At 40.9% G+C, this 25,913-nt stretch overlaps 14 protein-coding genes across 14 annotated transcripts; 7 read left to right on the top strand and 7 right to left on the bottom strand.

Annotated features, from left to right (window-relative positions):
• Positions 1 to 7: 7 nt before the first annotated feature.
• WALSEDRAFT_58407 (hypothetical protein) lies at positions 8 to 1,842 on the bottom strand (the record flags this gene model as incomplete). The annotated part of the gene is made up of 2 exons (XM_006959876.1): positions 8 to 280; positions 328 to 1,842. 2 exons carry the CDS (start codon positions 1,840 to 1,842, stop codon positions 8 to 10), a joined length of 1,788 nt encoding a protein of 595 aa, XP_006959938.1.
• Positions 1,843 to 1,930: 88 nt separating this feature from the next.
• Positions 1,931 to 3,141, bottom strand: WALSEDRAFT_58406 (hypothetical protein; the record flags this gene model as incomplete). The annotated part of the gene is made up of 5 exons (XM_006959875.1): positions 1,931 to 2,149; positions 2,201 to 2,622; positions 2,669 to 2,851; positions 2,895 to 3,015; positions 3,091 to 3,141. 5 exons carry the CDS (start codon positions 3,139 to 3,141, stop codon positions 1,931 to 1,933), a joined length of 996 nt encoding a protein of 331 aa, XP_006959937.1.
• A 714-nt stretch (positions 3,142 to 3,855) lies between these two features.
• Positions 3,856 to 5,345, bottom strand: WALSEDRAFT_70167 (hypothetical protein; the record flags this gene model as incomplete). The annotated part of the gene is made up of 5 exons (XM_006959874.1): positions 4,639 to 5,345; positions 4,363 to 4,449; positions 4,229 to 4,317; positions 4,151 to 4,182; positions 3,856 to 4,105 (listed from the first exon to the last, which is right to left on the bottom strand). Exons 1-5 carry the CDS (start codon positions 4,838 to 4,840, stop codon positions 3,856 to 3,858), a joined length of 660 nt encoding a protein of 219 aa, XP_006959936.1. The 5' UTR covers positions 4,841 to 5,345.
• WALSEDRAFT_61181 (hypothetical protein) lies at positions 4,580 to 5,345 on the top strand. Its single transcript, XM_006959873.1, has one exon. It carries the CDS (start codon positions 4,876 to 4,878, stop codon positions 5,173 to 5,175), a length of 300 nt encoding a protein of 99 aa, XP_006959935.1. The 5' UTR covers positions 4,580 to 4,875; the 3' UTR covers positions 5,176 to 5,345.
• A 140-nt stretch (positions 5,346 to 5,485) lies between these two features.
• WALSEDRAFT_52416 (hypothetical protein) lies at positions 5,486 to 6,109 on the top strand (the record flags this gene model as incomplete). Its single annotated transcript, XM_006959872.1, has 4 exons — positions 5,486 to 5,525; positions 5,574 to 5,594; positions 5,643 to 5,757; positions 5,806 to 6,109. 4 exons carry the CDS (start codon positions 5,486 to 5,488, stop codon positions 6,107 to 6,109), a joined length of 480 nt encoding a protein of 159 aa, XP_006959934.1.
• Positions 6,110 to 6,294: 185 nt separating this feature from the next.
• Positions 6,295 to 7,207, bottom strand: WALSEDRAFT_29941 (hypothetical protein; the record flags this gene model as incomplete). Its single annotated transcript, XM_006959871.1, has 10 exons — positions 6,295 to 6,329; positions 6,376 to 6,439; positions 6,488 to 6,531; positions 6,576 to 6,626; positions 6,674 to 6,724; positions 6,772 to 6,822; positions 6,873 to 6,923; positions 6,970 to 7,036; positions 7,085 to 7,093; positions 7,148 to 7,207. The coding sequence occupies 10 exons, from the start codon at positions 7,205 to 7,207 to the stop codon at positions 6,295 to 6,297; spliced, it is 483 nt and encodes a 160-aa protein (XP_006959933.1).
• Positions 7,208 to 7,590: 383 nt separating this feature from the next.
• Positions 7,591 to 10,337, bottom strand: WALSEDRAFT_61180 (NAD(P)-binding protein). Its single transcript, XM_006959868.1, has 9 exons — positions 9,709 to 10,337; positions 9,603 to 9,664; positions 9,301 to 9,555; positions 8,926 to 9,256; positions 8,873 to 8,878; positions 8,466 to 8,828; positions 8,190 to 8,422; positions 8,080 to 8,143; positions 7,591 to 8,028 (listed from the first exon to the last, which is right to left on the bottom strand). The coding sequence occupies exons 4-9, from the start codon at positions 8,978 to 8,980 to the stop codon at positions 7,889 to 7,891; spliced, it is 861 nt and encodes a 286-aa protein (XP_006959930.1). The 5' UTR covers positions 8,981 to 9,256; positions 9,301 to 9,555; positions 9,603 to 9,664; positions 9,709 to 10,337; the 3' UTR covers positions 7,591 to 7,888.
• Positions 9,119 to 10,324, bottom strand: WALSEDRAFT_33638 (hypothetical protein). Its single transcript, XM_006959869.1, has 4 exons — positions 9,709 to 10,324; positions 9,603 to 9,664; positions 9,301 to 9,555; positions 9,119 to 9,256 (listed from the first exon to the last, which is right to left on the bottom strand). Exons 1-3 carry the CDS (start codon positions 9,980 to 9,982, stop codon positions 9,463 to 9,465), a joined length of 429 nt encoding a protein of 142 aa, XP_006959931.1. The 5' UTR covers positions 9,983 to 10,324; the 3' UTR covers positions 9,119 to 9,256; positions 9,301 to 9,462.
• Positions 9,135 to 9,439, top strand: WALSEDRAFT_65794 (hypothetical protein; the record flags this gene model as incomplete). The annotated part of the gene is made up of 2 exons (XM_006959870.1): positions 9,135 to 9,256; positions 9,301 to 9,439. 2 exons carry the CDS (start codon positions 9,135 to 9,137, stop codon positions 9,437 to 9,439), a joined length of 261 nt encoding a protein of 86 aa, XP_006959932.1.
• Positions 10,338 to 12,285: 1,948 nt separating the features above from the next.
• On the top strand, positions 12,286 to 13,480 carry WALSEDRAFT_9162 (FAD dependent oxidoreductase; the record flags this gene model as incomplete). Its single annotated transcript, XM_006959830.1, has 2 exons — positions 12,286 to 12,411; positions 12,461 to 13,480. Coding segments are annotated over 2 exons (1,146 nt in total), but the record flags the coding sequence as incomplete, so codon positions are not given.
• A 250-nt stretch (positions 13,481 to 13,730) lies between these two features.
• Positions 13,731 to 22,070, bottom strand: WALSEDRAFT_40503 (putative DNA polymerase epsilon catalytic subunit A; the record flags this gene model as incomplete). Its single annotated transcript, XM_006959866.1, has 13 exons — positions 13,731 to 15,046; positions 15,095 to 15,348; positions 15,400 to 17,450; positions 17,496 to 19,787; positions 19,833 to 20,024; positions 20,071 to 20,256; positions 20,303 to 20,393; positions 20,436 to 20,525; positions 20,569 to 20,679; positions 20,724 to 20,929; positions 20,976 to 21,280; positions 21,326 to 21,701; positions 21,747 to 22,070. 13 exons carry the CDS (start codon positions 22,068 to 22,070, stop codon positions 14,889 to 14,891), a joined length of 6,636 nt encoding a protein of 2,211 aa, XP_006959928.1. The 3' UTR covers positions 13,731 to 14,888.
• On the top strand, positions 13,750 to 14,848 carry WALSEDRAFT_65790 (hypothetical protein; the record flags this gene model as incomplete). Its single annotated transcript, XM_006959867.1, has 4 exons — positions 13,750 to 13,784; positions 13,829 to 13,878; positions 13,925 to 13,992; positions 14,048 to 14,848. The coding sequence occupies 4 exons, from the start codon at positions 13,750 to 13,752 to the stop codon at positions 14,846 to 14,848; spliced, it is 954 nt and encodes a 317-aa protein (XP_006959929.1).
• A 461-nt stretch (positions 22,071 to 22,531) lies between the features above and the next one.
• Positions 22,532 to 23,102, top strand: WALSEDRAFT_70157 (hypothetical protein; the record flags this gene model as incomplete). Its single annotated transcript, XM_006959865.1, has 2 exons — positions 22,532 to 22,823; positions 22,867 to 23,102. The coding sequence occupies 2 exons, from the start codon at positions 22,532 to 22,534 to the stop codon at positions 23,100 to 23,102; spliced, it is 528 nt and encodes a 175-aa protein (XP_006959927.1).
• Positions 23,103 to 24,812: 1,710 nt separating this feature from the next.
• On the top strand, positions 24,813 to 25,358 carry WALSEDRAFT_29934 (hypothetical protein; the record flags this gene model as incomplete). The annotated part of the gene is made up of 1 exon (XM_006959864.1): positions 24,813 to 25,358. One exon carries the CDS (start codon positions 24,813 to 24,815, stop codon positions 25,356 to 25,358), a length of 546 nt encoding a protein of 181 aa, XP_006959926.1.
• Positions 25,359 to 25,913: the final 555 nt, after the last annotated feature.

Below are 25,913 nucleotides of genomic sequence, written 5' to 3'. Positions count from 1 at the left end.
AGTATTTCTAAATGCTTAAGAAACTATCGAATGAGTCCGTGTTTCCTGTGTTATTTAGCCACCTATTTTCATCTGTGATGGTAAACGACGCGCCAGACAGTAAATCATAGTCGTCGAATGCTGTTGCTGTCGTTGTCGTATCAAGTGATATCCAGTTGGATGTCGGCTGCTGCGAAACCGGTACAACGAGCTCTTGAGGTAGTGATAAAGTTTCACCTGATAACATCTGAGAAAAGTTTTGTAGACCAGCTTTAACAGCTTTGTCTTCAAGTGCACCTAGCTGATTATTTGTCAAGATGAGTTAAAAGCACCAAGTAAAAAACTTACACAAGTAGCTGCAGCAGGAATGTGTTTGCTCATACTCTGGAATAAATCCCCAATTGCCAATAACTCATTCTCTATATACGCTGCCTCATCATGAATCGTTCTCGCTTGAACATACGCGTCAATGAGAACTGAAGCGGCTTTACTGTAAGTCATGAGCAGAAAGCTTGGTAACCTCGTCGTATCGTAAGACGTCGCCTTTATCCGATATACAGAATTTACGGCCACACGGGAGAAGAATAACAATCTTGACTGAGATAATGGTTCATTCTTGAAAACTCTATGTAGGGATAGCATGCATTCAACAGCTACCATGTGAGCAGCAAGATTGTCTACATCTAAACCCTGTTCATCAATTCTAACAGGATCGCTGTATTCTTGAGGAAATGCCTGTCTGAATACCTGTATGAGTGTGTCTAATTCTATGAAGGATGGTAGCTGACTTGGAGAAGATAAGTTGGCTGCTTTTGCGTCATAAAATCCACGCATATGCCATATATTTACCCTCCCGAGCAAAATTGTCGCTTTAATGAGCAATGAAAGACCATCTGAGGAGTTCTGAAGGAAGAACACTGGTGAGTGTACATATTCAGTACTTTTTGGGATAGTTGACGTATGTGTACTACTCTGGTATACCTTCTGCGGACACGGCAAGGGTGTAAAGATGTGATCTTCATGGAGGACATTCGGAGATATGCCAGTATCACTTGAATACAATTGATCAATGATGTATGCCTTAAAGTAGAGTCTCCGTCGTTCTTCGGCTTCTAAATCGCTTTTAGGTTCTTTGAGAAACCATTTCGATGGATAATCGTTATCATGGTTGAGTGAAAATGCAACTACACCCCTGGCTGCGAAGATGGCAGGTATGTATAACTCAGATTTGTTGTCAATAGCATGTAGATGCTGACTGAGTATGATAGCTGCCAGAATGCGTTCTAATACAAACATCAATCCTGGTCCACTCCCTGGATCGCTCATCTTCTGCATCGCCAATGCGCTGTGCTTATCCCCTGGCGTTTTATTTGGCAAGTGTTGGTAGGCGGTCGCAAAAATTGCATGACAGAGTGCACCGCTTGGAAACTGAGGAGAATTAGCAGGGAGATGCATCAACCGCGACTCGAAGTTCGTTTTAGATATGTCACTACTAGCGAATGGCGCGCATGAATAGAATATGTTAATCAAATAAAGCGCCATATCCCGCGGCGGAAAATCCTTAGGCCAGCTTGATGAAGCAATATTGAGTGGTGTATTCGATGTGCCTGGCGATGATCCTTGTATGTCGGTATTGTTACCAAGTTTTATATTTTGTAATTCCATCTCCAAATCTCGTATTCTTTCTTCATAGGCTCTCAATTTCGTCATTCGACGCACTGATTGTCTGGCTTCATCGTCGTATACACATTCTAAACCTCCAGATTTTACGCAGTTACCGCAGATAGGTTTGCTACCGTCGCAACGTGTCTTCTTCCTCCGACAAGCCAAACATGCAGAGCCCCTCGGTAGCGTCTTTGGCATGGTAGTTCACGAACAAAAAGTAGATGAAAATGACGAAATAACGATAGTATGCGGAAAAATTTGTTATGTTCTATAATACAAAAGTAGCTTATTTGTTGTTGAAGAAGTATGTATTTTCTTGTTCTTCTAGACCGTGGAAACCGCTCGTGGACTTCTTCATTGGTACGATACGTGATGGCCAATAGAGCCAAACGCCAATAGCAATAACCATTGGTGCAGCATCAAGTACAAAGAAGCAAGCTTCGCTTTTCTCTATCGAGTTTCCTGATCCACCGCTCAATTCAATTACTCTATAGAGCAAACGAATCTATGAGTTTGTTAGAATTTCTTATTTTCACATTCTTCAAATATCACTCACAAGTATAAAGAGAGAACTGACCGATAATAGCATCAAAACTCTGTCGATATCCCTACCAATTGTCGTCATTCTTAACGAAGGTACAGCTTTAAAGCGACAGTATAAACCGATACAGACGAAACAGAGGTAGGATATGAGTTGTGCTATCATCCCAGCTAAGGTTACTTTGTTTCCATTAGGGCGTTGTTCTGATGCAATTTGCATCAATTGACCAGCAAATTGACATAAGAATGTCAATATGTCAGACCATACGAAGATATGTTTGATAGCGCGTGGAGATATGATAGTAATATTACGCTTTTCCTTAACAATACGATTGTCATTGGCGATGTTATGACTCAATCTTCCGAAAACGAGATAGTTAAATGCTAAATATGCAACCGGCGCTAATAGAATGAATACATCTCCCGCTATGAATAGACCTAAATAGATTTAGAAGTTTGTAACCTAACGTCATAAAGAACCTACCCATTGAAAGAGATTTTGCGAAACGTATCTTGTTAGGATAGCCAATACCTTCGAATAAGGCGCCAATTGGGAGACAAAGAGCCCACCAATCTTTGTGTAAGACTACATAAATGAAGAAAGCTACACAGAGGAGAAGGTAAAGCGCGCAGAAGAAATAATGAGCTCCAGGTGTAGGCTCAAATGCTAAAAAATGTAAGCTATTTTAATTGTCTAGTTAAACACTCACGAACGAAGATGTCGCGATATTCGTCAATCGGGTCTTGCGCTATAACTTGAGAAATGAGAGCAATGAGTGAGAGAATTAGCAGATTCCTGAATGAATACATAGTTTTTAGAATTTGAATATTCTGTAGAAAGTTCAAAAAGCCAAGTTAGTTGATTCTATTTATCAGTCGAAATTTTTCGTCGTCGGTATAACTTACACCGGCACGTTCTGATGATACCCTTTGACGCAAAACATAGCATTTTGCCATCTTTGGTCTAATAACGACCGATTTCATACATAGTTGAGTTATAAATCATAATTGTGCGCCTGTAAGAAAATATGGTGTTTCATATATTGATTTCATCTATTGTGAAATGGAGATACACAGGAAAAGAAATGAATACAACTATGGATAAACTTGATCAAATTTTGTTAATTTATGATTTTGTTCTTGGTCCGATAAAGAGCCATTCTCGATATCGTCGTGAGCATCCGTTTGTCTTCCTTCCTTACAAACGAGGACAACCCAATAGCTACAACATTTAGGCCATAAACATTTACATGAATTACTAGTCACATATATGCGATTGTTGTAGACATAAAGCTAAACTAAAATTTTTAGCCTTGGTGGAACTTCAGTAGAATTACCCACGAAAATGACGAGATCGAGTATAAAATGAAGGATAAACGGCATATTAATCCCATCTGCACTGCCAGTTAACCAGGCTGTGGACATCGATGGAATGAGGAGCCCTAAGCAATGACTGACGATATTGTCTATCGTGTTAGACATTGGCGTAAGTGGAAAGAGGAATTTAAGCTAAAAGCGGAGAAAGCGGTTTAAGTTATACCGCTACACTATTAGAGCCACGATCCATGATCCAGGATCTATGATTCAGGTACCAAACCTAATCATTTAATCGAAAGCATATTAGAGAGAACAGAAGTATAACAGGAGTGTCATTATTAAGTAAAATAAAATCTATACGATTGCTTCACGTTGTGAGTCGTTGTAGTTCGGAAGTTGGTCTTGTTTCTGCGGGTTTTTATGACCTGATGGAGAAGTTTCAGCGTCTGGAGGATGCTGCTGTACAGCTTTATGTGCCGGTGAGCTTTGTGCTTGCTGTATAGGGGTGATAGACTGTTGATTCGTTGGTGCTTGCTGAACGTAAATAACCTCAGGCGATTGCTTTTGCAGCAAACGTTCATCCCATTTGAGGAGAACCCAGAAGCTAAATGTGTTAGGTGATTTGGTATATACATACTTTTATACTCACGCGTGTATGATTCCCGGAAGAATAAGACAACTCTATGGTAATATGAGTAATTTTAAAGGCGCTCAACTGATATCATACCCAGAGGACGATATTGAGAAGTACGTGTACTACACCATTATTCTGACAGTCTGTGGTGATTGCTACAGAAACGGGTGGTAAGATTATAGCTATTACTATGTAAGAGGGTGTCTATTGTGCAACTATTAGTATACCTAAGAAGCCATTCCAAAAGTTGAAACCACAACTACGTTGATTAGTCATTACGAGAAAGAAAGCTAAGCGATCCAAGGAAAGTTCTGCTAATCGGTGATTATTAGCCCGCCTTTGTCCTGAAAAAAAGGAGAAACAGTAAATCATGCATTGTTTATAGTACAGATTGCTAATTATTTGTTGTTAAATAATAAGTGTAGATATACAAACAGCTTATAAATGACGCGTTATTAAATAGCCATTAGTTCATAGTTCATTCGAGCAAGGCGAAGAGAGACCACAGCTGCGTCCAGTTGAGCAACCACCCCCTTTATGGTAGTATGCGATGAATGGTGGAGGCATATCAATCTCTGCTTTGCGTTTAGCTTCTTCCAAACTTCTCCTTTCAGCTTCCTCTTTCTCTCTCGCTTTTGCTAGTTTAGCCTCCCGTGCTTGAGTTTTAAAGTTGTTGTAGATATCGTCAGGTGTTTTTGTCTGCATACGCCTAAATCGTGGTATCGGAGTAACATTCAAGAATGAGTGGAGAAGAAGAACGCAAGGAAATAAACGCACCAACGCCAGGAGATATCAACCAAGTTAGACAGTGGTTGACTGATAACAAATACACTACGGATCCCTTCCAAGCGGTTCATCAACTGAAGGAGCTTGTAGAGAAGCACGCTAAGCAGACACCAGAGGGTTTAGAGATAGATGAAGGCTATTCAGAAGCGTTTACGAAACTCACTGCGTTAATAAACAGCTTCAGATTTGCATTGGAGCAAGGATACGTCAAGCAGGAGTTTGGAGAGGAAGACAAAGCTAGTGGCAGTAAATAAGCCAGTAATTGATAATAAAATGCTAGTAACTCCTGTATAGAGCCTTGTAGCGAGATCGATAGAACAGCAAGTATAGCGATATACGACTACTAAACGGATAATTAAGATAAATAAATAATGCTATTATAATAATAATAATTTAATAATATACTATATGATCTCTAAATTCTACCATAAAATCAGATTTTTCATTCTGCCCTCTCGCCCTCAAACTTGCTCAGATATTTTCTCTTTAGCCGTCAAGCAAGTGTAGAAAGTGAGAATAAATAATAAATAAATAAGAGCATATTCTGATATATCTACTATTAAGATGCCTCACTCATTTGGTCTCCGCGCTCGTACTCGTCACTGTGGGTAGAAGAAGCTTTTGATAGCAATTTTATACTGACGATTTACAGTGTTCTCCCGTAACTTCAAGGGTTAGTTTTTAACTACAGTCTTTCTAGACACACCTAACATCCTTCTAGAGCACGGTCCAATCCGCCTTGAGACCTACCTCACCCCATACAAGGTCGGTGACATTGTCGACATCAAGGCCAACCCAGGTGAGCAACGCGGTATGCCACACAAGTTCTACCACGGGTGCGTACTTTCCATTTCACACCCCAACCTTTTCTAAAAGATTTATAGTCGCACCGGTATCGTCTTCAACGTCGCTCCACGCGCCGTCGGTGTCATCGTCTACAAGGTCGTCCGTTCACGCTACATTGAGAAGCGTGTCAACATCCGTATTGAACACGTCAAGCACTCAAAGTGCCGTGAGGAATTCCTTAGACGCGTAAAGGACAACAGAAAGGCTCTCACTGACGCAAAGGCAAAGGGTGAACGTGTTAACCTCAAGCGTCAACCAGCTCAACCACGTCAAGGTCACATTCTCAAGTCAAAGACAACCCCAGAGACCATCGCACCAATCGCTTACGACACTTACATTTAAAATCGTTGTCTTTGTAATGATTGGCAGAATATAGTAACTTGCTTTATCTTTCACATGTGCTTTCGCTCTTTTCACTCTTTTTTCACATTTTTACAGCTATTTTTTATCGAAAGTGTGTATGAAAATAGATCGTTAAGAGTGGAAATGTGTATTTAATGTCCGCTATTTATTTAGCTTGTAAGCATTTAATAGACTTGGTTTGGTCCTTGGTTGACGAGGCCTGAATTGGTCAATAAAGACAACATAGTAAAATTTTCACGACTCACCCTCCTCATCAACACGTTTCCAAGTTTGGTTTGGACGGAGGTTGGTGTAGCTTTCCTCTGAGTTCTATTAGGAGAGTTAGATATGTGACACACCATATTCGATACAACTTACACCACCGCGCTTGTAAGTTTGGTTTGGTGGTGGGTTAACGAGTCCTAGGTTGGCGTAAGTATAATAAGTTTGATAAGGAGTTACGCACCCTCCTCGTTAACTCTCTTGTAAGTTTGGTTTGGAGGTGGGTTTACAAGACCTAATCAACCGTGAGTACGATAGATGATATAATTGGAAACTACACACCTTCCTCATCATTTCTCTTGTAGGTTTGGTTTGGTGGTGGGTTAACAAGACCTAATCAGCTGTGAGCACGATAGGTAGTCTAATAAGAGGCTACGCACCCTCCTCAGTAACTCTCTTGTAAGTTTGGTTTGGAGGTGGGTTTACAAGTCCTGGATGAAATGTTAACACACTATTCGCCGAAATGGAGCAATATCCGAACCTTCCTCATTGACTCTCTTGTAAGTCTGGTTTGGTGGTGGGCTTGTGTAGCCTTATAACAAGTTAGATATGCTGTCAGAATGTCAGGAATGCCTCACTCTCTTCGCCAACATCACGCTTCCAGAGTTGGTTAGGACGGATGTTAGTGTAGCTCTCTACGTCGTTCTATGAGATTGTTGTTAGAGTGTGTAGAAAGACTAAGGATCGTCTTACGTCTCTAACCTGATAAGCAACGTTAGAGAGTGCTATCGATATAGCGTGTAGCGGTATACTTACGACTGGACCAGCGCTTACTGCTGCTACTAATGCTGCGATTCCTAAGAATTTAATTTGCATGGTGATGAGCGTGCAAGTTAGAGGACGAGCCGAGAATGAATTTCATAAATTCGTAACTGATTACAGGGGAGATTTGTATTTTTAATTTAACTAAATATGCACATAGATTAATATCAGCGTCTTGCACTATATATCTACAGTTTATTACTCTACAATTGAACCCGTTCCTTGAGGTACCTACCTGTGTGGCCCAGAAGGAGGACTTCCACGCTGGCACGACTGCTCTAGTCATTATAATAGTAATACAGCAATATATACGCGTCAATATCCGCTTGAGTCTTTTATTCTCTTGGTCCATTTCGCCTCAATTGACTCCGACAATCAGTTTGACAGCAGTCACGACAGTTATATTGACACAATCAGCTCTTTCTCGTCCCTTATATCGCTGTTATAACCATCCGAATGCGATATCAAAACCTCCACTCGCCGTTTAGTATCATCCAAAACCAGCAAAAGGCGCCGCATTGACTCAGGGCAGTTTAATGGATGACCAAGGTGCATCATCACACTGCATATCGGCATTGTATATCACTTACTCTTCACTTCGTCCGCAATTTCTATTTCATTAGTTCACCCCCACAACCTTGGCGGTAGACGACTATTTTAATATACCTCAGAATAGATATTTGAAACAACTTCAAAGCTGTTTTAAAGTCTAAGTCAAATTCATTATCGCTACAATTAGACGTATTTATCAAGGTGGAGGTGATCGCTGGCGAGGATGTATGCACCATCGACAACCTGTGTGGATCCGCTTTGGTAACCGTTCGTAGCGAGGTTAAGAACAACTTTGCTGATATCATCTGCACGTCCTGCGCGACCTAGTATTGCTCGTCAATATCGAATAATAAGACAATCGTATGTTCACTCACCGAATGGAACATTCCAGTTTTTTCTAAAGTGGTCCTTCTCACCCTCTGTCTCGATCGATGTCATCTGTGTGTCCTATTAGTATTGCTCAGCTGGTGAAAATATGACGTACTTGAGATGGGAAATAACCAAGTGCGAGTTGGTTAACACGAATACCAAGGTGTGGTCTGGCGAGTTCCAAAGCGAGCTGGTTTGTGAGTGATACTGCAGCTGCTTTGTTAGAGTTGTAACTGAATTGACCATCTTGAGAGTTTTTGATAATACCAGAGACAGAGGTAACGTTTATGACGTTACCGCTTTCATCTCTATACTTCTGAGCATTCACGAGTAGCGGAATGAAGGCCGCTTTATGGCCGTGAGACAAAGTTTTCACATCGGAGGGACGCACCTGTCGTGAAGTACATAGCAGCGACGTTGATCGCATATGGATCTTTCCAGTCATCAAATGATTGCTCGAACATGCGCTTACTGACTGCCTCTGGAGAATTGTCTTCTGCATCCAACTGAGCATGCACTGTCGTGACACCAGAGTTGTTAATCAAGACATCAACATGGTCTTCCTTTTTACCAATTTCTGCAACAATACGTTCAATGTCTTCCTTTTTAGTGGAATCAGCAACAATTGGGAATATATTGCTAAATCCTTGAGCTGTTTCTTGAAGTTTTTCAAGGCGACGTCCTGTAATGTAAACACGTGCACCATTCTGTGCTAAGCAGGTTGCCATCATTCTGCCAACACCTGTACCACCGCCTGAATTCTGTTAGATCGTAAGATGTAGTAAAGAAATGACGTACCGGTGACTAAATAAGTTGTTAGAGCTTTTTTCGAGAGGTAGTCGAGCACTCACTGACGGCTACCCATCCTTGGATATTGAATAAGTTTACTGCTTGTAAGTTTGACATGATAGTTTAATGAAAGGAAAAGAGTAAGGTCGCTGCAGTTTCGTCATATGGGACACCGGAGCAGTACCGAAGTAGTGGTGTAAGCAAGATTAGTAGTTTTTTGGATGTCTAGATAGTAACATAAACTAATACACAGTCTTTGTTCAACGCCATCATGAGCCTCGGTAGGCTTAAGCGCATATATGAGGATGGGCATAAGAAGGTGCATCCGTTGCACGTCTGCTTGGGATTATTCAGTTGCTTACTCACTACTATCGGTATCTGCTCCGTCGTTGCGTGCGTTTTGACGTTGGAACTTCTGCACAGCTGACAATCTACAGGGACAGCGAGGGATTGGATATAGGACCACACTCGTATAAAGCTGGGATAGTTGCACTCATAGCCGCTGCTTTCCTCTGGTTTGGAAATGGCTACTTAATATGCACGCATTATTTTGGCAATGACAGAGTATCTATTTAGGGTCTTCATGGCATTATTCTGGCTTATTTCGTATACCCCAGCAAACAATCCTTTCTTATCTTCAGGCGCTCGCCATTTGGCTTCAAGTATATAGGTCTACTTTCTAAATGATGTCTCTGTACTAGTATAAGTAATATAACTTAGAATACCAATTAATACCTACTTCATACAATCCACACGCGTTGCAGCAGTCGAGCTTGTCGTACAGTTTTGAACGACGCCAGTCTGCATTGTTAGTATGTGTATGAAATGGTCGCAAACTAACTCACATGGTGTAGACGTAGTTTTGCAATTGTGGCAATGTCTCTTGGATCCATTCGTTGTTTTTCCTGCAATGTTCGTTTCTAAAATAATCAAGTTGTCTTGCTCTTTGTAGACATCACCTAGTGGGTGTCTCATGTAAGGTTCAGACATGCCCTTTGCATTAACATGCAAGTAAGCTCTCTTGAATGTCTGCATGAAATCCGGATCGTGTATTGTTTTGTTTTCTCCAGCCGTGTAGAAGCGTGTAATCAAATATGGAACTATCAATTCGTCCCTCATTTCAACTGTATGTCGTGGACTATAATCATCAATGAGAAACATCCTCTCTTAAGTACTTATTCCTGATTGATATCTTGAAAGATGGACCTCGTTTTACCTATTGACAATGACAGCTAAGTGAGGCTATGTTCTGGATATCTCTTTAAGGGGTAATGATTGGTCGATTTGTATACCTTCCTTTGTTGTTCTGTTGCATGATCTCTTTGTTCTTCTTTGTCAAATTTTCAACAAAATAAAAAGCGAATTTGATAATTTAAAGAGCACCAATGTAGTCAATAAAATGTGTCTATACTATACATTTATATTTAACCGCGCAAATGCAACAACCCAATTGCTTTGTTTTCGAGAAGCTTCTGATGGCACACGCCATGTAGACAATTACACGATAGTATAGAAATTAATAGTACAAAACTGACTCTAGAAAGTTCTAGTAATAGACATCAGAAAGGTAAACTGCTATACGCTCCTTTGAACTCTACATCCAAGATGCCAACTGCAGACGAGTTGAAAACACAAGGAAACGCAGCATTTGCTGCTAAAGATTACAATAAAGCTATCGAAATATTCACTCAGGCTATCTCATTAGATGCTAGCAACCACGTACTCTACTCAAACAGATCAGCTTCCTACGCAGGATTGAGAAACTATGAGAAAGCATTAGAGGATGCTAACACTACAATTGCTAAGAATGCACAATGGGCTAAAGGATACGCTAGAAAGGGTGCAGCTTTGCATGGATTGCATCGCTACATGGACTCAGTTGAGGCCTATGAAAGTGGTTTGAAGGTTGCACCAACTGATAGCTCATTGCAAAAGGGTCTTGCTGATGTAAAGAATGCTGCACAATCTGATGATGAAGGACCAGGCAGAATTGCCGAAATGTTTAGAGATCCAAACCTGATCGGCAAACTCGCCAGTAACCCAAAGATCGCTCCAATGTTGGCTGATCCTTCCTTCGTTGCTAAGTTGAAGGAGATTCAATCTGGCGGTCAACCATCACCTGATATTTTCCAGGACACCCGTATGATTCAAGTTATGGGTGTCTTGATGGGTGTTGATTTACAAGCATTCGAGCGCCCTGAAGGCAGTGACGAGCTTCCAGAGAATCTCAAGAAGGCTGAGCCAGCTCCAGCTCCAGCTGCTAAGCCAGCAGAAGCCCCAGCACCAGAAGCTAAAATGGAGGAGGCTGAGACATCAACTTCCGATGAAAAGAAGGAAGCTCTCAAGGCTAAGCAACAAGGTAATGACGCCTACAAGGCACGTAAATTCGATGAAGCTATCCAAGCTTACGAGAAAGCCTGGGAACTTGATAGCACTGACATTTCATACCTTACAAACTTGTCAGCTGTCTACTTCGAGAAAGGTGACTTGGACAAGTGTTTAGAAGTTTGTGAGAAGGCCGTAGAAGAGGGCAGATCTCTCCGTGCGGATTACAAGCTTGTAGCTAAAGCTCTCGGTCGTATTGGTAGCGTCCACTACAAGAAGAAGGATCTCGACGCAGCTGTAAACTACTTCAACAAGTCATTGACAGAGCATCGCTCTGCTGATATCCTCAACAAGCTCAGAGCTACAGAGAAGGAGAAGAAGGATGCTGAAATCGCCGCCTACATCAACCCAGAATTATCAGAGAAGTCACGCGAAGAGGGTAATGCTGCCTTCAAGGTGGGTCTGCATTTTTCGAGGGATATTCTTATCTAACTTGACATATAGCGCGGTGAATTCGCAGAATCAGTCAAACTTTACACTGAAGCTATCAAGAGATTACCAGACAATGCTCGTGCATACACCAACAGAGCTACTGCATACAACAAGTTGGCCGCCCTGCCTGAAGCATTGAAGGATGCCAACAAGGCTATTGAGATTGATCCTTCATTCGTACGTGCTCACATCCGCAAAGCTATGGTCTTGTTCGGTATGAGAGACTACACACAAGCTGCTGCCGCACTCGACAAGGCTACACATAACGACAAGGAGGGTACAAATGGTAGAGAAATCAGAGAGTGGTCAGCAAAGATCCAATCCGCACTCTACAGCCAACGTAGTGAAGAATCAGATGAGCAGACGCTTGAAAGAGCAATGAGAGATCCTGAAATTGCCTCTATAATGGGTGACCCTGTTATGCAATCTATACTCCAGCAATCACAAACTGATCCAGCTGTTCTCCAGCACCATATGAAGTCTTCACCGGCTATTCAAGAGAAGGTTATGAAACTTGTTAACGCTGGTATAATCAAGACACGTTAGATTTTGTAATTTAATTTAATTTAATTTCCTGCTTTAATACTATGACTACAGATAAGAAGAACGTCCTAATCGTTGGTGCTGGAATATTCGGTTTGAGTACAGCCTATGCATTACTTCAAGATGGCTACACTGTCACTATCGTCGAGCAATCGGATCAGATTCCGGCAGCCGGGAGCGCCTCAACTGTGAGTTGTACAGCGCAACTGATAAGGTTGAATCTAAGCGAGAACGCAGGATATATCCAAGATAGTACGTGCAGATTATGGAAATGCCGTATATTCAAAGATGGCGTCAGAAAGCATAGCAGATTTAGAGCAAAATTGGACAAAAGAAGCATTCTTCCACCAATCTGGTATGCTCGTATTGGGAGAAAGCGAGTATGCTAAAGAGTCATACGAGCACGTGAAAGCTATGTACCCAACGAGGGTTAGCATGCTTGATAAGCACACTATTCGTGATGTCCTTCCAAAGAACGTACCACTCAACCCACTTGAACATACAGCTTACGTTAATAGAGCTAGTGGTTGGATAGAATCAGGGCGCGCTACGGCTGTTTTAGCCGAGCGTTGTGAACAAATGGGCGCAAAACTGATACCAAACTTCAATGTAAAGGATGTCTTATGGAAAGGCGATATCGTTGAAGGTGTAGAGAACACCAATGGGGATGTATTACATGCCGATTTGACTATTATCGCTTGCGGCGCTTGGTCTACTCTCCTCGATGAACAACTTAACAAAATGCTGTTGGCATCAGCTCAGTCCGTTGCAATGATTAAATTGACTGATGATCAGTACGAGCGTTATAAAGATTCACCTATCATCATCAATCTCGGCACTGGTTTCTATATGTTCCCGCCAACTGAGTCCAAGTACTTTAAGATCTCGAAACATCATGCGGGATATATTAGCAAAGAAAGGAATGCACCAATTTCACTCGGCAATGCTAGAGAACAGCTTGGTAAGAATGAGCCAGCTGTCTCTATTTCAAAGATACCAACGGATATGTACGAAGAATTGAGAGGCGGTTTGAGGGAAGTCTATCCTGAAATTGCCAATGATGAAAACCTAGAATGGAAGACTAGAGTATGTTGGTATAGCGATGCACAAAATGGAGACTTTATTATAGATTATCACCCAAAATCAAACAAAAGCTTGTTATTCGCAACAGGTGGCAGCGGCCATGCTTACAAAATGTATACAATCCTAGGCAAGCTTGTCAAAGATAGAATAGAAGGTCAACTCAGCAAGGAGTTGAGTGACATGTTCACAATAGATCGCGATATTGAACAGGCACCAGTCGTCGATCATAGCCGTTTGGATAGCGTAAGAAGGGATTTCTCTACCGCTTTTATGGCTGAAGGTCAAAAATAATCGATACGGACATGGATAGATCTGATACATTTCATTTTGCATGTTCCACTTTTAGCTTGTGCTTCTATTCATTTATTTGTTTGCTAGTTACTTGAAATCTGAATATTAAATAATAATAAAGGTGGTTTCGCTTCTTCGCTTCTGTCGTCATCATGTCCGATAAGATAGCTATAGTATTTGTTCACGGGTAAGTGTAAAGGTATTGCACACTCTTGTTCACTCAGAGTACAGCTTTAAAGGTGGTGCAGACACTTTCGGCGATCTTCCTAGTGATTTAGAATGTAGGTCTATAACAGAACAGACTAACAGACTGGGCTGACGAATAAGCTGCATTAAATGAAGAATCGAAATATAGCACTCTAATATACCCACCATGGAAGACTTCAGGTAAATTAGTGAGTTATATAACTTTCTGCCTTCAAACTCCTAACAATCCTAACAATTGTTTAGGAAGTGGCGGTCGACGATCTACAAATCTGGATGAAAGAAAAGTATCAGGAATTCGGATACACAAGTTACGTATTAGTTGCACACTCAATGGGCGGTTTACTCGCCGCTGATTTATATTTGAAAGACACATACGAGGGTGGTCATTTGAACATAAAAGCTGTTCTCAATTTGGATAGCCCGATGGTCGGTTTACATCCCAATGTGTTCGCTCATACGACAGCCAAATTTGGTGATTACTATGATAAGTTTAACAAAATCAAGGAAATCGCAGGTGGAGCGACAGTTCTAGCTCCATTTGTGGGCGCCCTCTGGGGTACCACCAGGTTGAATGAAAGTGAGAGAATAGCTAAAGAGGAGGAAGAGAAGAAAACCAAGCAACAGCAACAGGCCAGCACAAGCTACATTAAGCCAGCAGGTGCAGCTATTGCAACCGTATCTGCACTTGGTGCTGGCGTCTACTTTGGTAGGGACAAACTCCTTGAGGCGTATCGGTGGACAACTGGGCAGACTGTCGATCATTTGCTATTTCTCTCTAATCTATGGAATTCACGGATGCTCAAGGAACGGCTAGAGAGTATATCGACAAACGATGTTCTATTTAAGAACTATTACACTCATTTGCCCCATTTGAATGATCGTACATTCTGTTTGATACCTTCCAACAACAAAATGTTTATTAAAGCTTCAAATACCCTCGCTAGCGATGAAGTGGGTGCACATATTGGTATGTTTAACGCATCGTCCAACAGTGATTACCACGAACTAATCAAAAATTTGGTTCAAGACATTCGATCATGCTAATAAAACTGGAAATATAAATTATTTGTACTTCTACAACATTTCAGGTCATTATACTTTCTGTATGCTCCTCAAGCATCTTGAGTTCATGATAGCGTGCTATGGAGTTTATTACTTCCATTCGTCTCTTAAACATCTCTCTAGAAGTTGTGAGTTTCCAAGCACCAGAACAGTGGCAATGTGGAGCAAGATCGCTAGATTCTGAGACGATGTCAGCTTCATCAGCTTAGGGAAGATAATATCACTCACTGATTGATCCACATTTTGCGCATTTGAGATCTTGCACCGCAAATGATGCAACAAGTTTATCTACCATACCCAATAACGTCAGCTCAACTTCCATTTTGTCTTGTGAGCGTCCACAAGATGCGCAAGGCCAATCGTCATCAAGTAATTCAACATCCCTGACAAGATCAAGATCTTGCACGAATGTACAGGCTTTACAAACCACACCAGTAACCTTGAAACTTTCACAGGGTGGTTTGAATTGGGCATCTTCAGAGCTGAGATAGTTATTAGATGCTTCCTCTTAAAGGTTGAAAATAATGACTCACAATTCTCTCACTTTCAGTACATCCAATAAATTGCGCTTTAAGATGGTGACCTCAATTGCAACATCCTTCGACAATGCCAGAACTGCACAAGTACTCTTCACAAATTCTAGAGTTGGATTTTTCATGTTGGTTTGTGAACCAGGCAAGAGTGGGAAGATAAACATATTTGCTTCCTCATTATCTTCAACACCACTAGCAAGCTCAGTAGCAGCTTCTGTCTGTTTCTTAGACATATCAGTAACTATCTTTAATAACCTTCTCGTCATAATGCGCGTAATCAAACTCCTCTCAAATTCAATTTCTTGCTTTTTGTATTCGTCGACTGCGAGTTCTCCACCTTCTTTAGCTATGGCTCTCAATGGAGTTCTATATTGTAGACCCAATTTACGTTTCTCAGAGTACATAGCATAGATATACTCAGCAATGACGACATCAAAGTAGGTCTGCAACGCTGTTGGGAGATATTGTGGTATGTTCCATTTCATATCAACATGGAATTCCTCTGGTGCCTCTGCTGAACTTGGGTTATGATTAATGACACCACCGAAGTTGGAAAGATCCATAAAAACGAGGTAATCCCAAAAGTTGACGGTATTTAGAGAGATATGCTTGAACAACTCAGCTGAAGTTGTAGCTGAGAGAACATACTGAGCGTATGCAGCCGCAGAACCAGCCGTTGGCTTTGAAGTCAGGATAAAGATTCTACCAAAATCAGCGTAAACTATACCTGAACCGAGTCTCTTAATTTCTGCTAAAAGTTGCAAGAATACTTTCTTCATTAATCCCCTCAAAAAGCGATGAATACCAGGATCAAATAGGCGTGAAACTGGTGATGAAATCCATCTGAGTAAATGGTCGACAAGTAGATGACCAAATGCATTTTGACCATCGGCTGATCTAGCTTTATCCAAGTACCAACTCTTAACCATTGATTTGAGGATTGAGAATACTTGTGACGAGACAACAGCTTCACCTAATGTAACTAGTGCCTTGGCTTGTCCTTTGGTATACTCGTCTATAGTGTGAGAAGTACTGTCGAATACAGTTGCTGCAGATCCTGCACCTTCCATCTCATTCACTAGTGAAGATTGTAAGATTGAGTTGACGGCTATGTCTCTGAGTTCCACTTCCAACACTACATTAGAGAAAGTACCAGGATTTGAAAACTCAATAGGTCCACCACCTTCATCTGCAAATTGCTGAGGTGGAACGTCCTGTTCACGACCACCCAAATCAGGTTTTGATGAATGCGACCACCATAATAAGATATCACTCTTTATCAATCTCCTTGCGAAAGAAATGTCTGCGAGTTGGATTGGCGCATCCCTTTCGATGTTTCCGACGGGGACATCGTAATGCTTAGCTAACCCAACCCTTTCATTTATCCAAGTAGACATACGGAAGTACATACCGATCATTCTCTTGGAAATCTTCGGCAACCACATCAAACTCTCATCAACGCTAAGATCTTTACGTGATGTTGGAACTGCAATGACTGGGTAATTGTTCAATCCATCACCGAACTGTGAGAAGTAGGATTGTGATTGTGGTGAATTCAGAATAGCGATGGTGGGTCCATGTCTCTGACCACCGAGACCATTAAGATGTCTGAACATGTTCTTTACAGCTGACTGTTCACTACCATGGAAAGTAATGTCAAATTCCATTTCTGATGAATACTCAAATGCTTCCTCAAAGTCATCAGACTTTCTGTTGATATAGTTGTCATAAGTCTGACCATAAACTTTCTCGAGATTTGGCAATTGTGGACGTGTTCTATTTGTTGAATCGACTATAAATATCTTACAGCCTTGTTCTGAAGTGAAAACACCAAAAATATGACGTTTGTCAACATTCGCGTGGAAGATATAGATATAACGGGATTGGTTAAAGTTTTGGAGGTAGTTGCGTCCAGCCGTTGGCTGAGAGGCACTCGATAAGTCCATTAAATCGAAACCACGGTCAAGACCTTTGCTCAATCCACCACCTGATGATTTAGAGAGAGCGCACTTCGAACCAAGCTTCATAAGAGCACGGTCGATTAAGGGAACCTTAGATGTTGTTAGTACGGATAGCAGGACCATGATAAATCTCACCTGCATCTCATAAACACTGTCAACGTTTATGTTACTAGTTAAGTTCTTGAAATGCGACTCATTATCAATATAAAGTCGCTCAGGGACTGTTAGTTTGAACAGATTAAGACATGGTTGATCACGTGGTAATGTTCTTATAACCTTTTCAACTAGGTATTCTTCCGCAAATACACCTTCATCTGGCACGCTCTTCAAATTCAAATAGAATTCCCTAGGTATTCTCAATCTAACCTGTTGGAAATTACCGCCTAAGCTCAACCAGAGTCTAAATTCACCTGGTCTGACAGATGGATATACTTGGACAATATCCCACGAGGAACCACTGAAGCCAAGCGAATGATCTTGGAACATACCCAAAGCGGTCTGTCGAGAAACACCAGCTTCATTTCTAGATGCCTTGGATCCATGCTTTCTCTTGAAGGCTCTCTGTGCTTTCCAACGCTTTCTCATGACCTTGATAAATGCGCTATAATCTTCATCAGGATCTGGTACTGAGATTTCCAAGATCTTCGCTAGCTCTTCTTCCTCAGTTTGTTGACGGTTTTTCTTACGTACAACGGCCTGTTTTGGTTTACCAGGGACTGATGAACCGACACCCAGATCTTCCATATCCTGATTTATCTCTCTTTGTTTTTCAAACATATCAGTCAATTTATGTTGTCTAAACTTATCATCTGAGTTTGCTATCCTCTTGTAAAGCCAGTCAGGGTGTTGGATACGTGGAACTGGGTTTGGTATCTTCTGTAAAGCTGCAGGAATCGTGATGATCTTTTGGACAACTGAACCGAATCTTTCAATGTAGTAGTCCCAATCGAGAATGCTTCTGATATCAAAATCTGTCAAGCTATTGTCTTTCAACCATTTGCGAAGGTAGTGAGATTTAATTGATTGTTCAGCGGTAAAGATTGTGACCGGTACAGCTCTCTCTGTAACCGGTGCGCCAATTGGTTTAGCTGATATAATGTAACGACAACTCAAACCTTTGTCTTTGACCATCTGCTCACCCAAGAATTCTGCAAGTCTTCTAGCCGTTGAAATCGATGTAGACTTTTGACCTTCATATTCAGCCAAAGTTTTACTCATGGATCTATTCTCGGAAATCAATTCTACCAGTTCTTCATCTGAAAGTGTGACTCCTTTACCGAATAGAATATCCAACCATTGATCAGCAACCTTAGCGACGGCGTCATAGCACTCTTTGGTTGTTTTACCTAGCAAGAATTTGCTGAATATTTCACTTTGGAAAAATTTAATCAGTTGCAACTCTCCTCTACGTTTAACTTCGAATCCTTTCAATTCAGCGAGAGATCCATCCTCTTCGAATACAGCATAACGCTTTTTCAACAGTTTATCTTCTTCTTTCGATGCTGGCAAAATCATCGCTCTATATGGTCCGTCTAACTCGAAGAAAATACTATTCTCAGAATGTACTTCATACTCTCCTTTCTCCTTGTTTGTCAAGGTGTGATACTGGTCATTAGTGAACTTATCGTGAACCAGATGGTTCAACATGACACATGGATATGAGAAGCCCATCGTCTTACCATTTTTGAGCTTGAATTTGAAATTTTCTGGAAAACAACCAGGTAACATACACCAAATACCATCAGTATCCAATTCCAATGGTCTTCCTATCTGTTCGACAAGCTGACGAGCCATTTGAATGATAGTTGCACCAGTAAGGCAAGTAATACCAGCCATTTCCATAGAATACCATCTTGCTCCTTTACGCATGACATAACCATAGAAGGAGTTGAGGATACACTTGTGAGCAAGTTGTAGTGAGTCGTAAAGGATAATCATTTTCTTTGCTTCAACAGATGCTGAGAGACTACCACTTTCATTCGCTGAATCAAGCTTGCCTTTCCATTGCTTGTGGAAACCCTTATATTCGTATCTTCTATCACGGAAAGCTCTTACAGTGTCAATATAGAATGGATTCTCTCTTTGACAAATGATAGCTTCACGGTTGATAATTTTGGTATCATGTGTTTTGCGGTATACCTTTCTAGAATAGTCACCAAGACGCTTATGCATGAGTGCAGATTGCTCAGTTGTTGAAAGCTCAATAAATCTTCGCTTAGATGCTCCTGGATACTTGCCTGGAAACGATTCAGATTCTAATGCATGTCTAATCATATTGTATTCGTCTCTCTTAGCGGGGAAGAATTCACCACGCCATGCCCATGTTAGTCTTCTGTCGCACTGTTTCCCTGGTGTGTTGTAGTCACAAGCTGCACACATACCCTCGTCAACAACTGCATCTGGTTGCAACCGATTTGACAACATAATCTGTGAAGGCTATTAGTACAGAAACTAGATACCAATTACACTCACATTCGGATACATAGCAGCAACGTCAAGATGGTATATCAATGGCGGATCCTGTCTGTTAGGATTGTCGCGTAGATTCTCTAAGACACCTTTAATCTCATTTTTCACCTCGTCATAATTCTCAATATCCTCAAGTTTCTTCTTTTCTTCAACGACAATTGAGAACTTTAAAGCATTGTCAAGATCGTCGATTAGCTTACGCTTGTTAATAAAATGTAGATCGCAAGTCGTATACGCCTACCTGTTGAATAGCTTTCGGTACAATCTTGAAGTCAGTAGGTATATCATTCCTAAACACACCTGCTTCTAGGGCTTCGACGTGACCGCCGACATATGTCTCAGAAGAGAGAAGGTGACCTTCATACATACTACCATGTGGATCAACGTGTCTGTTTGGCATAATAACGCCTGCGCTGTATGCTTCAACCTAATGCAATATGAGAATCTCTTGCAATTAACATATAGTTACCCACCATAAGAAGAGTTTCACAGAGTGTACCGGAACCCTTGCGCAAGACGTCATCTGGATTTAGTGGGATAATATTACAGAGGGAGAAAACGAAGCTGCTTGCGTCAGCTTTAAATAGTCATCAACATATAACGCACGGATGGATATATTTCATGTAGAGGTAATAAGTAGCTACCGCATCAGACACAGAGTATTGAGCGAGGACTTGTGGCTGTTCGATGGCATACCTTTAGGGTTTAGATAAGCTTTTCTTAAAAATTTCAAACCTACGGTGTCATAAGTTCAGGATCGAGCTCAATTGGATTGTAACCGAGCTTAGCAACAGTAACAGCTTTAAGACCGTGACTACCTTGTGGAAGATATGAATCACGTTTGACCCATCTTTTAAGCGTGAGTAAAACGATTCGCTGCTTAAATAAACTCACCTGAAGCAATCCATGTGGGAGCATGTCGCACTTTTGTATTCATCTTCATTGTCTCTCTGAAAGCCAGTTTCAGCGTACAAACTAAGACCATTGGCAGTAGCTCTAGCATCGACATAGGGAAAATCGAAAAAGTCACCGTTATAAGTTGCCATAACTGTTGGCTTAGCTTCTCTGATATGTTCAAAGAAACGTTTGAGAACGCCTGCCTGGAAGATGTTGTCAACAATGATTACATCTAGTTAAAAGTCGTACCTCATCAGGCTCATTGAAAATCGTAAACGGACCCTCGTATTCTTCTTTAGGTGTGTAATCAAAGTCCTCAATGTCTTCAGAGACTATTTCTCTGTTTGTTATGAGGTAACCTTGACCGTCGATCATGTAAGAAATCATCATGATTGGATCGACAGCGCTGTCCGGAAACTTTAAAGGTGCTTTACATGTCTCAATATCGTAAGCCATGACGACCGGTTCAGCACGCTTAACACGATCTGGTATTTTATCCATTTTGACTTTGCCTTCATTACCTGTAACTGTGTACCATAAACCAACGCGTATACCTTTACTTAGGTGAGTATTAATGTAAAGGGGAAACCTTTACTCACCTAAATCGGTTGCAACGCGTAGATAATATGGTACGTCATATTCACGCGCATCAATGATCAATTGTGACGGATCCTCCTTCGACCTAGCATTTTGTTCTTCTTCTATAGTGACATCCTGTTCAGCGGTTGCTACAACGTCAGCGTAGGCATCCACAGCTGACCTTCTCTCTGCATTTTGTTGAGCGAGTGGCAGAACTTCTCTTCGAATCGTGAGTAAGTCTTGAACATTCCTGAATTTCAGCTGAAGATAGGCCTTGGGCAGACTCAGTAAGTGATTTGGTGACTTCAGATCGTCTTTGTGTGCGCGTTCTATCCTATAAATTGTTCCTTCATACCGCCGCAACAACCATTCCTCAACGGCAGCTTCAGTGCCAGGCTGTAAGCGATCAGATATGGAACTAAACTTTATGGTATGACGTACTTTACAGCATAAGTAGAAGTAAGGCTCGTATGTCAGCGTTGATTTGAACATTCCACCATCATCTTGTATGAAATAGAAATCAACGCCTGCTTTTCCACCAATATAGTCTGGATCCTCGATAAGTGTAGGGTGCATATTTACCAGCCATCCTTCCTTCGCTGGCCCTTGTTCATACCTCGAGAAACCTAAAGTAGCGTCCAAGTTGTCACATTCTTTTAGTTTTTCGAACTTCTGGGCTAATATTTGTCTCTCATCAAGTACTTGTGGAGTGGATGGACCTTTACGCGTGTTTTTTGCCGGTTTTCTAAATCGCACTCTGCTCATACCAGTCGTCGTGAGAGTGAGAGACGCGTTTATCAAATACCACGAAGAGGAGAATTTAAAATGTGAATCATTTACGCGTTTCTTAGCTTATAAATTCTATTCACATCAATTTTAGTCTATATAGTTAGATAGAGAATACATCATCAGTTAGCTAATTGGTTAGAAGAATCTTATTTACGCGTTTTTATTTATTTACAGGATACACTGTATATATTATATAATTACTACCGTATAAATCATCGCATTTCTTCTTATTCTCGACTACGAGTTTTTTGCTATGATGTTTCATTGTGACGGCAGCTTTTGCAATACCACATATCAATCAGCTGGTCGGATAAACATTGTTCAGTTCGCATAACTCATATCACTGCACTGATATGCTATGCTCGGCAATGTTCCTAGACTACCCTGTTTGTACTTAAATGGCACCCCATATGAACGCCATCATATCAACTCTCACGATGAAGTTCTACAACACGATTATTTTGGCCCTTCTAGCCAGTGTTTCATCGAAATATATTTCGAGACAGGCTCCCAGCTTGGAAAACGATCCTCAGCGGCAGGCGATAGATAGTTGTACAGATTCATGCACCACTTATGATCAAACGATAAATGATAAGTGCACACCGAAATTACAAGGCGAGCAACCGGAAAATCTAAATTTCAACGACCCAAAATACGAGGAGTATCAGAAGTGCGGCTGTAAAGCACTCAGTGAGTCTTCCAATGAGTGTAAGCAATGTGTAGGAAATGGTAAGACGTTTTAACACAGTAAGACTACACTAAAATGTTTTAGCTTTGCACAATGATATAAATCCTATCTATGAGGAAATGTGCGGAAATGATTGGACCAGTGTCAATTACAACAGCACGGACACCACTCCAATACCAACTAGAAGTAGTAGCAGTTCGATAATACCTACTAGCGCTGATCACGATGATGATCATGACGACGATTCAGGGTCGTCTAGTCGCATACCTCCATCTGCATTTGCCTTTCTCACAGCATCCGCGATAGCACTAATTTTGTAACAACACGTAGAGATTATGTATTCTTACTTCAATTAGAAACTCCGACATGCGGACGCCGACACTGTTAAGCGACATTAACCATGACAGATGCAGCATCGGCTATCCGTGCGTCAACGGTGGCAGTTAGGAGACAATGCAGTGTTGAAGAATAAACCCTCGATTAACCTCTTTTAAACCAACAGGTAGTATTAAAAAAATTATGCGGTCTGCACTAGTACTACAATGTCTCTTTTTCACGATTGGTGCGACATTTGCCAGTCGAAGCTTACTGAAAGGTACAGGTCAGAGCAGTGATTGCCTTCATACACAATGCTCAGACATCGGAAAACAGTTCGCAGGTAATTGTTCTCAAATTCTATTGGGACATGAATTACCTTACGACAATTTTGGAGCGTACGGACCAACGCCAGTAATGATCGACAATAGTCCCATTGACAAGCAATTGCAGCATCATGATTGTCAATGTGCAGCTGTTATAAAAGCTACCGAAGATTGCAAAACATGCTTGAAAAATGAAGGTAAGTCCGATTCCCTTTTGTTTCAGAAGCTAAGAATCGCCAGATCAGAAAATAGACGCTATAATAGCTCGCTGCAAAGGTGATCCAATCCCGACTTCAACTACAAGCAATTTTCCATGGCCGTCTGCGAGCCACGACAACGATGACGATGATTCTGCTGCCAACATAATTGAACTGAAGTACGGTGCTGTGGTTGCGATTGGTCTGGCAGCCAGTCTAGCAGTTCTTTTGTAAAAACCATTAATTGTGTTGTAGTATTACTTAAAAGAAAGTTCGTATGGAATATTTTCAGCTGCAAATGTATTATTTTTACATGAAACAATCAAGTCTAATCAAAGTACTGTAAGATGTAGTAATTTATAAGTTTATCACTTTTCTATTTTCAAGTAACAACTTATTTTATGCATGGCCCAGATAAAGTACACGATAACCGAGACGGTTCAGGTACGACGAGAGTTGTAAAATTAATATCTTTCTAGATGTGCTGGGTGCACAAATCTGATAGGCATAACCTCGAAAATGTAATAGCGAGAAAATAAGACATCATGAATTTGTCAATGTCTTGAATTGTTCTTACAGGTGCTACGAGGTTGTAAAGTGTCAAGTGTAAAGTGTCGGCACTGACGAAGCTATCAAAGTAAAATTTACGAACATTGCCAGGATATCAGCAGCTTGATGAACTCAAATTTTTTACCGTATCATAGACAAGAAGATAATTACAGGGCGGTGATGCGGGTAGCTACGATGATAGCTTTTGTGGCAAGAATTTCACCTTGAACAGAACTATAATTATCAGTAATTGGGTAATCGGGATATTTATCTTTTATAGAAATCATAAATGTATAAGTACAAGAATAAAGCCAATATATTGAAGTTACCATGAGTCGATGTGAATTTTATTGACAGGTGTATGCATGAAATATAATCTTAAAGTTTATGCATTAAATCACATTACTAGTACATGAAAGCACAGCTTATTGACTCTTTGTCATAAAATGGGATAAGATTCCAGTAGTTGTCTTTTAACTACAGAAGAAAAGTAATTGAGAAGTTATCAACACTTTTACGTACGAGAAGCTCATGAAAACAATTTAAGCAAGGGACAGTGCCAAGCACAGTCGGAAGTAATGGAGATTGTATAAATATCAGATTCACGTTACAGAAAACCATCAGTAATATAATATATCCAAATATGAAGACATCCCAAATTGCTCAACTTCTCTTCGCGGGCACTGCATCAGCCGTGGTTTTACAGGCTAGACAAGACTATAGCCATATTTCAAAGTGTCTCGTTGACGAGTGTTCCGATTATCAGGGGGAGCTAGTCGATAGGTGTAATCCAGAAGAAGATTTTGAAATGTCCAATAAAGACCTTAAAAACATATCAGATGAAGAGTTACAGTTTCTTGCTTGTTATTGCGAGGTATTCCAATCCGCCAACAATGAATGTAGAAGTTGCTTGAATCAAGCGCCCTCTGAGGACGCTGTGACACATGACTCGATCTGTCAGCAAGTTTCATCTAGCAGCAGCAGTAGCACCTCTATGAGTTCAACCTCTACTGCAGGTTCAACAACAACTACTGCATCACCATCTGAAAGTGAAGATGGCGATAACAACGATGACGATAACAGCGACAGTGAGGATGATGATGGAGATTCTGGTGCCAATGCTTTCAGTTTCAAATGTAGTGCCATGGTCGCCAGTGGACTGGCAGTCGGCGCAGCTATACTTTTATAAGCTATTAATTAATGTACTATATGAATAAGTTTTATTGTATGCTATGATTGAGAAGCTCTTGTATGCAAATTATTATTTTCCGACTAGTAAATGATGACCTACTCAAATAATATTGATTAATATAAAAATAAACTGCGATTACCCAGACTACACGGCTAATTATTGGACTTGTCATCTTATATTCTTTGTACAGCTATACTTCAATACGTCAACTGTGTCTTGAAACAAAGGGCAAATCCAACCAATAGTAGGAACTTGACATAAGATAAAGTCTTATGCATCACCATTCAGAAGTAGTGAACCCGAAACATGAGAAGCCCAGTATGTTATGGAGACGCTTAGTGATAAATGTAAAAGTGTCAAATTGACATCAATCAGAAATCAGACAATGCAGTGTTGACAGATGTAAAATTGAGAACATTCCCCATATAACTATTATTAATTTGCTCAGCTCGCTTGAATAGGTAGATATCGTTCGAATTAGATTATCCTCGCTTTGGTGTCGAATGAATGTTTCATTACGACGATAAAAATGAATAGCATGAGCAGCCTGCA

This window comes from Wallemia mellicola, assembly GCF_000263375.1.
Source record: "Wallemia mellicola CBS 633.66 unplaced genomic scaffold WALSEscaffold_21, whole genome shotgun sequence".
NCBI classification, from domain to species: Eukaryota; Fungi; Basidiomycota; class Wallemiomycetes; order Wallemiales; family Wallemiaceae; genus Wallemia; species Wallemia mellicola.
Note: the sequence above shows the minus strand (reverse complement) of the source record. Positions and strands in the feature narration are given on the sequence as shown.

What these genes read in the sequence shown, in the direction of transcription:
- WALSEDRAFT_61181 (XM_006959873.1), top strand. Translation starts at nt 4,876, where the DNA reads ATGAGTGGAGAAGAAGAACGCAAGGAAATAAACGCACCAACGCCAGGA.
- WALSEDRAFT_61180 (XM_006959868.1), bottom strand. Translation starts at nt 8,980, where the DNA reads ATGTCAAACTTACAAGCAGTAAACTTATTCAATATCCAAGGATGGGTA. An exon ending in TGCTATGTACTTCACGACAG is followed by an intron (nt 8,423 to 8,465) that starts GTGCGTCCCTCC and finishes ACGGCCATAAAG; the next exon opens with CGGCCTTCATTCCGCTACTC. An exon ending in TTGGTTATTTCCCATCTCAA is followed by an intron (nt 8,144 to 8,189) that starts GTACGTCATATT and finishes TAGGACACACAG; the next exon opens with ATGACATCGATCGAGACAGA.
- WALSEDRAFT_33638 (XM_006959869.1), bottom strand. Translation starts at nt 9,982, where the DNA reads ATGAGGGACGAATTGATAGTTCCATATTTGATTACACGCTTCTACACG. An exon ending in CAAAACTACGTCTACACCAT is followed by an intron (nt 9,665 to 9,708) that starts GTGAGTTAGTTT and finishes CTAACAATGCAG; the next exon opens with ACTGGCGTCGTTCAAAACTG. An exon ending in ACGCGTGTGGATTGTATGAA is followed by an intron (nt 9,556 to 9,602) that starts GTAGGTATTAAT and finishes ATACTAGTACAG; the next exon opens with AGACATCATTTAGAAAGTAG.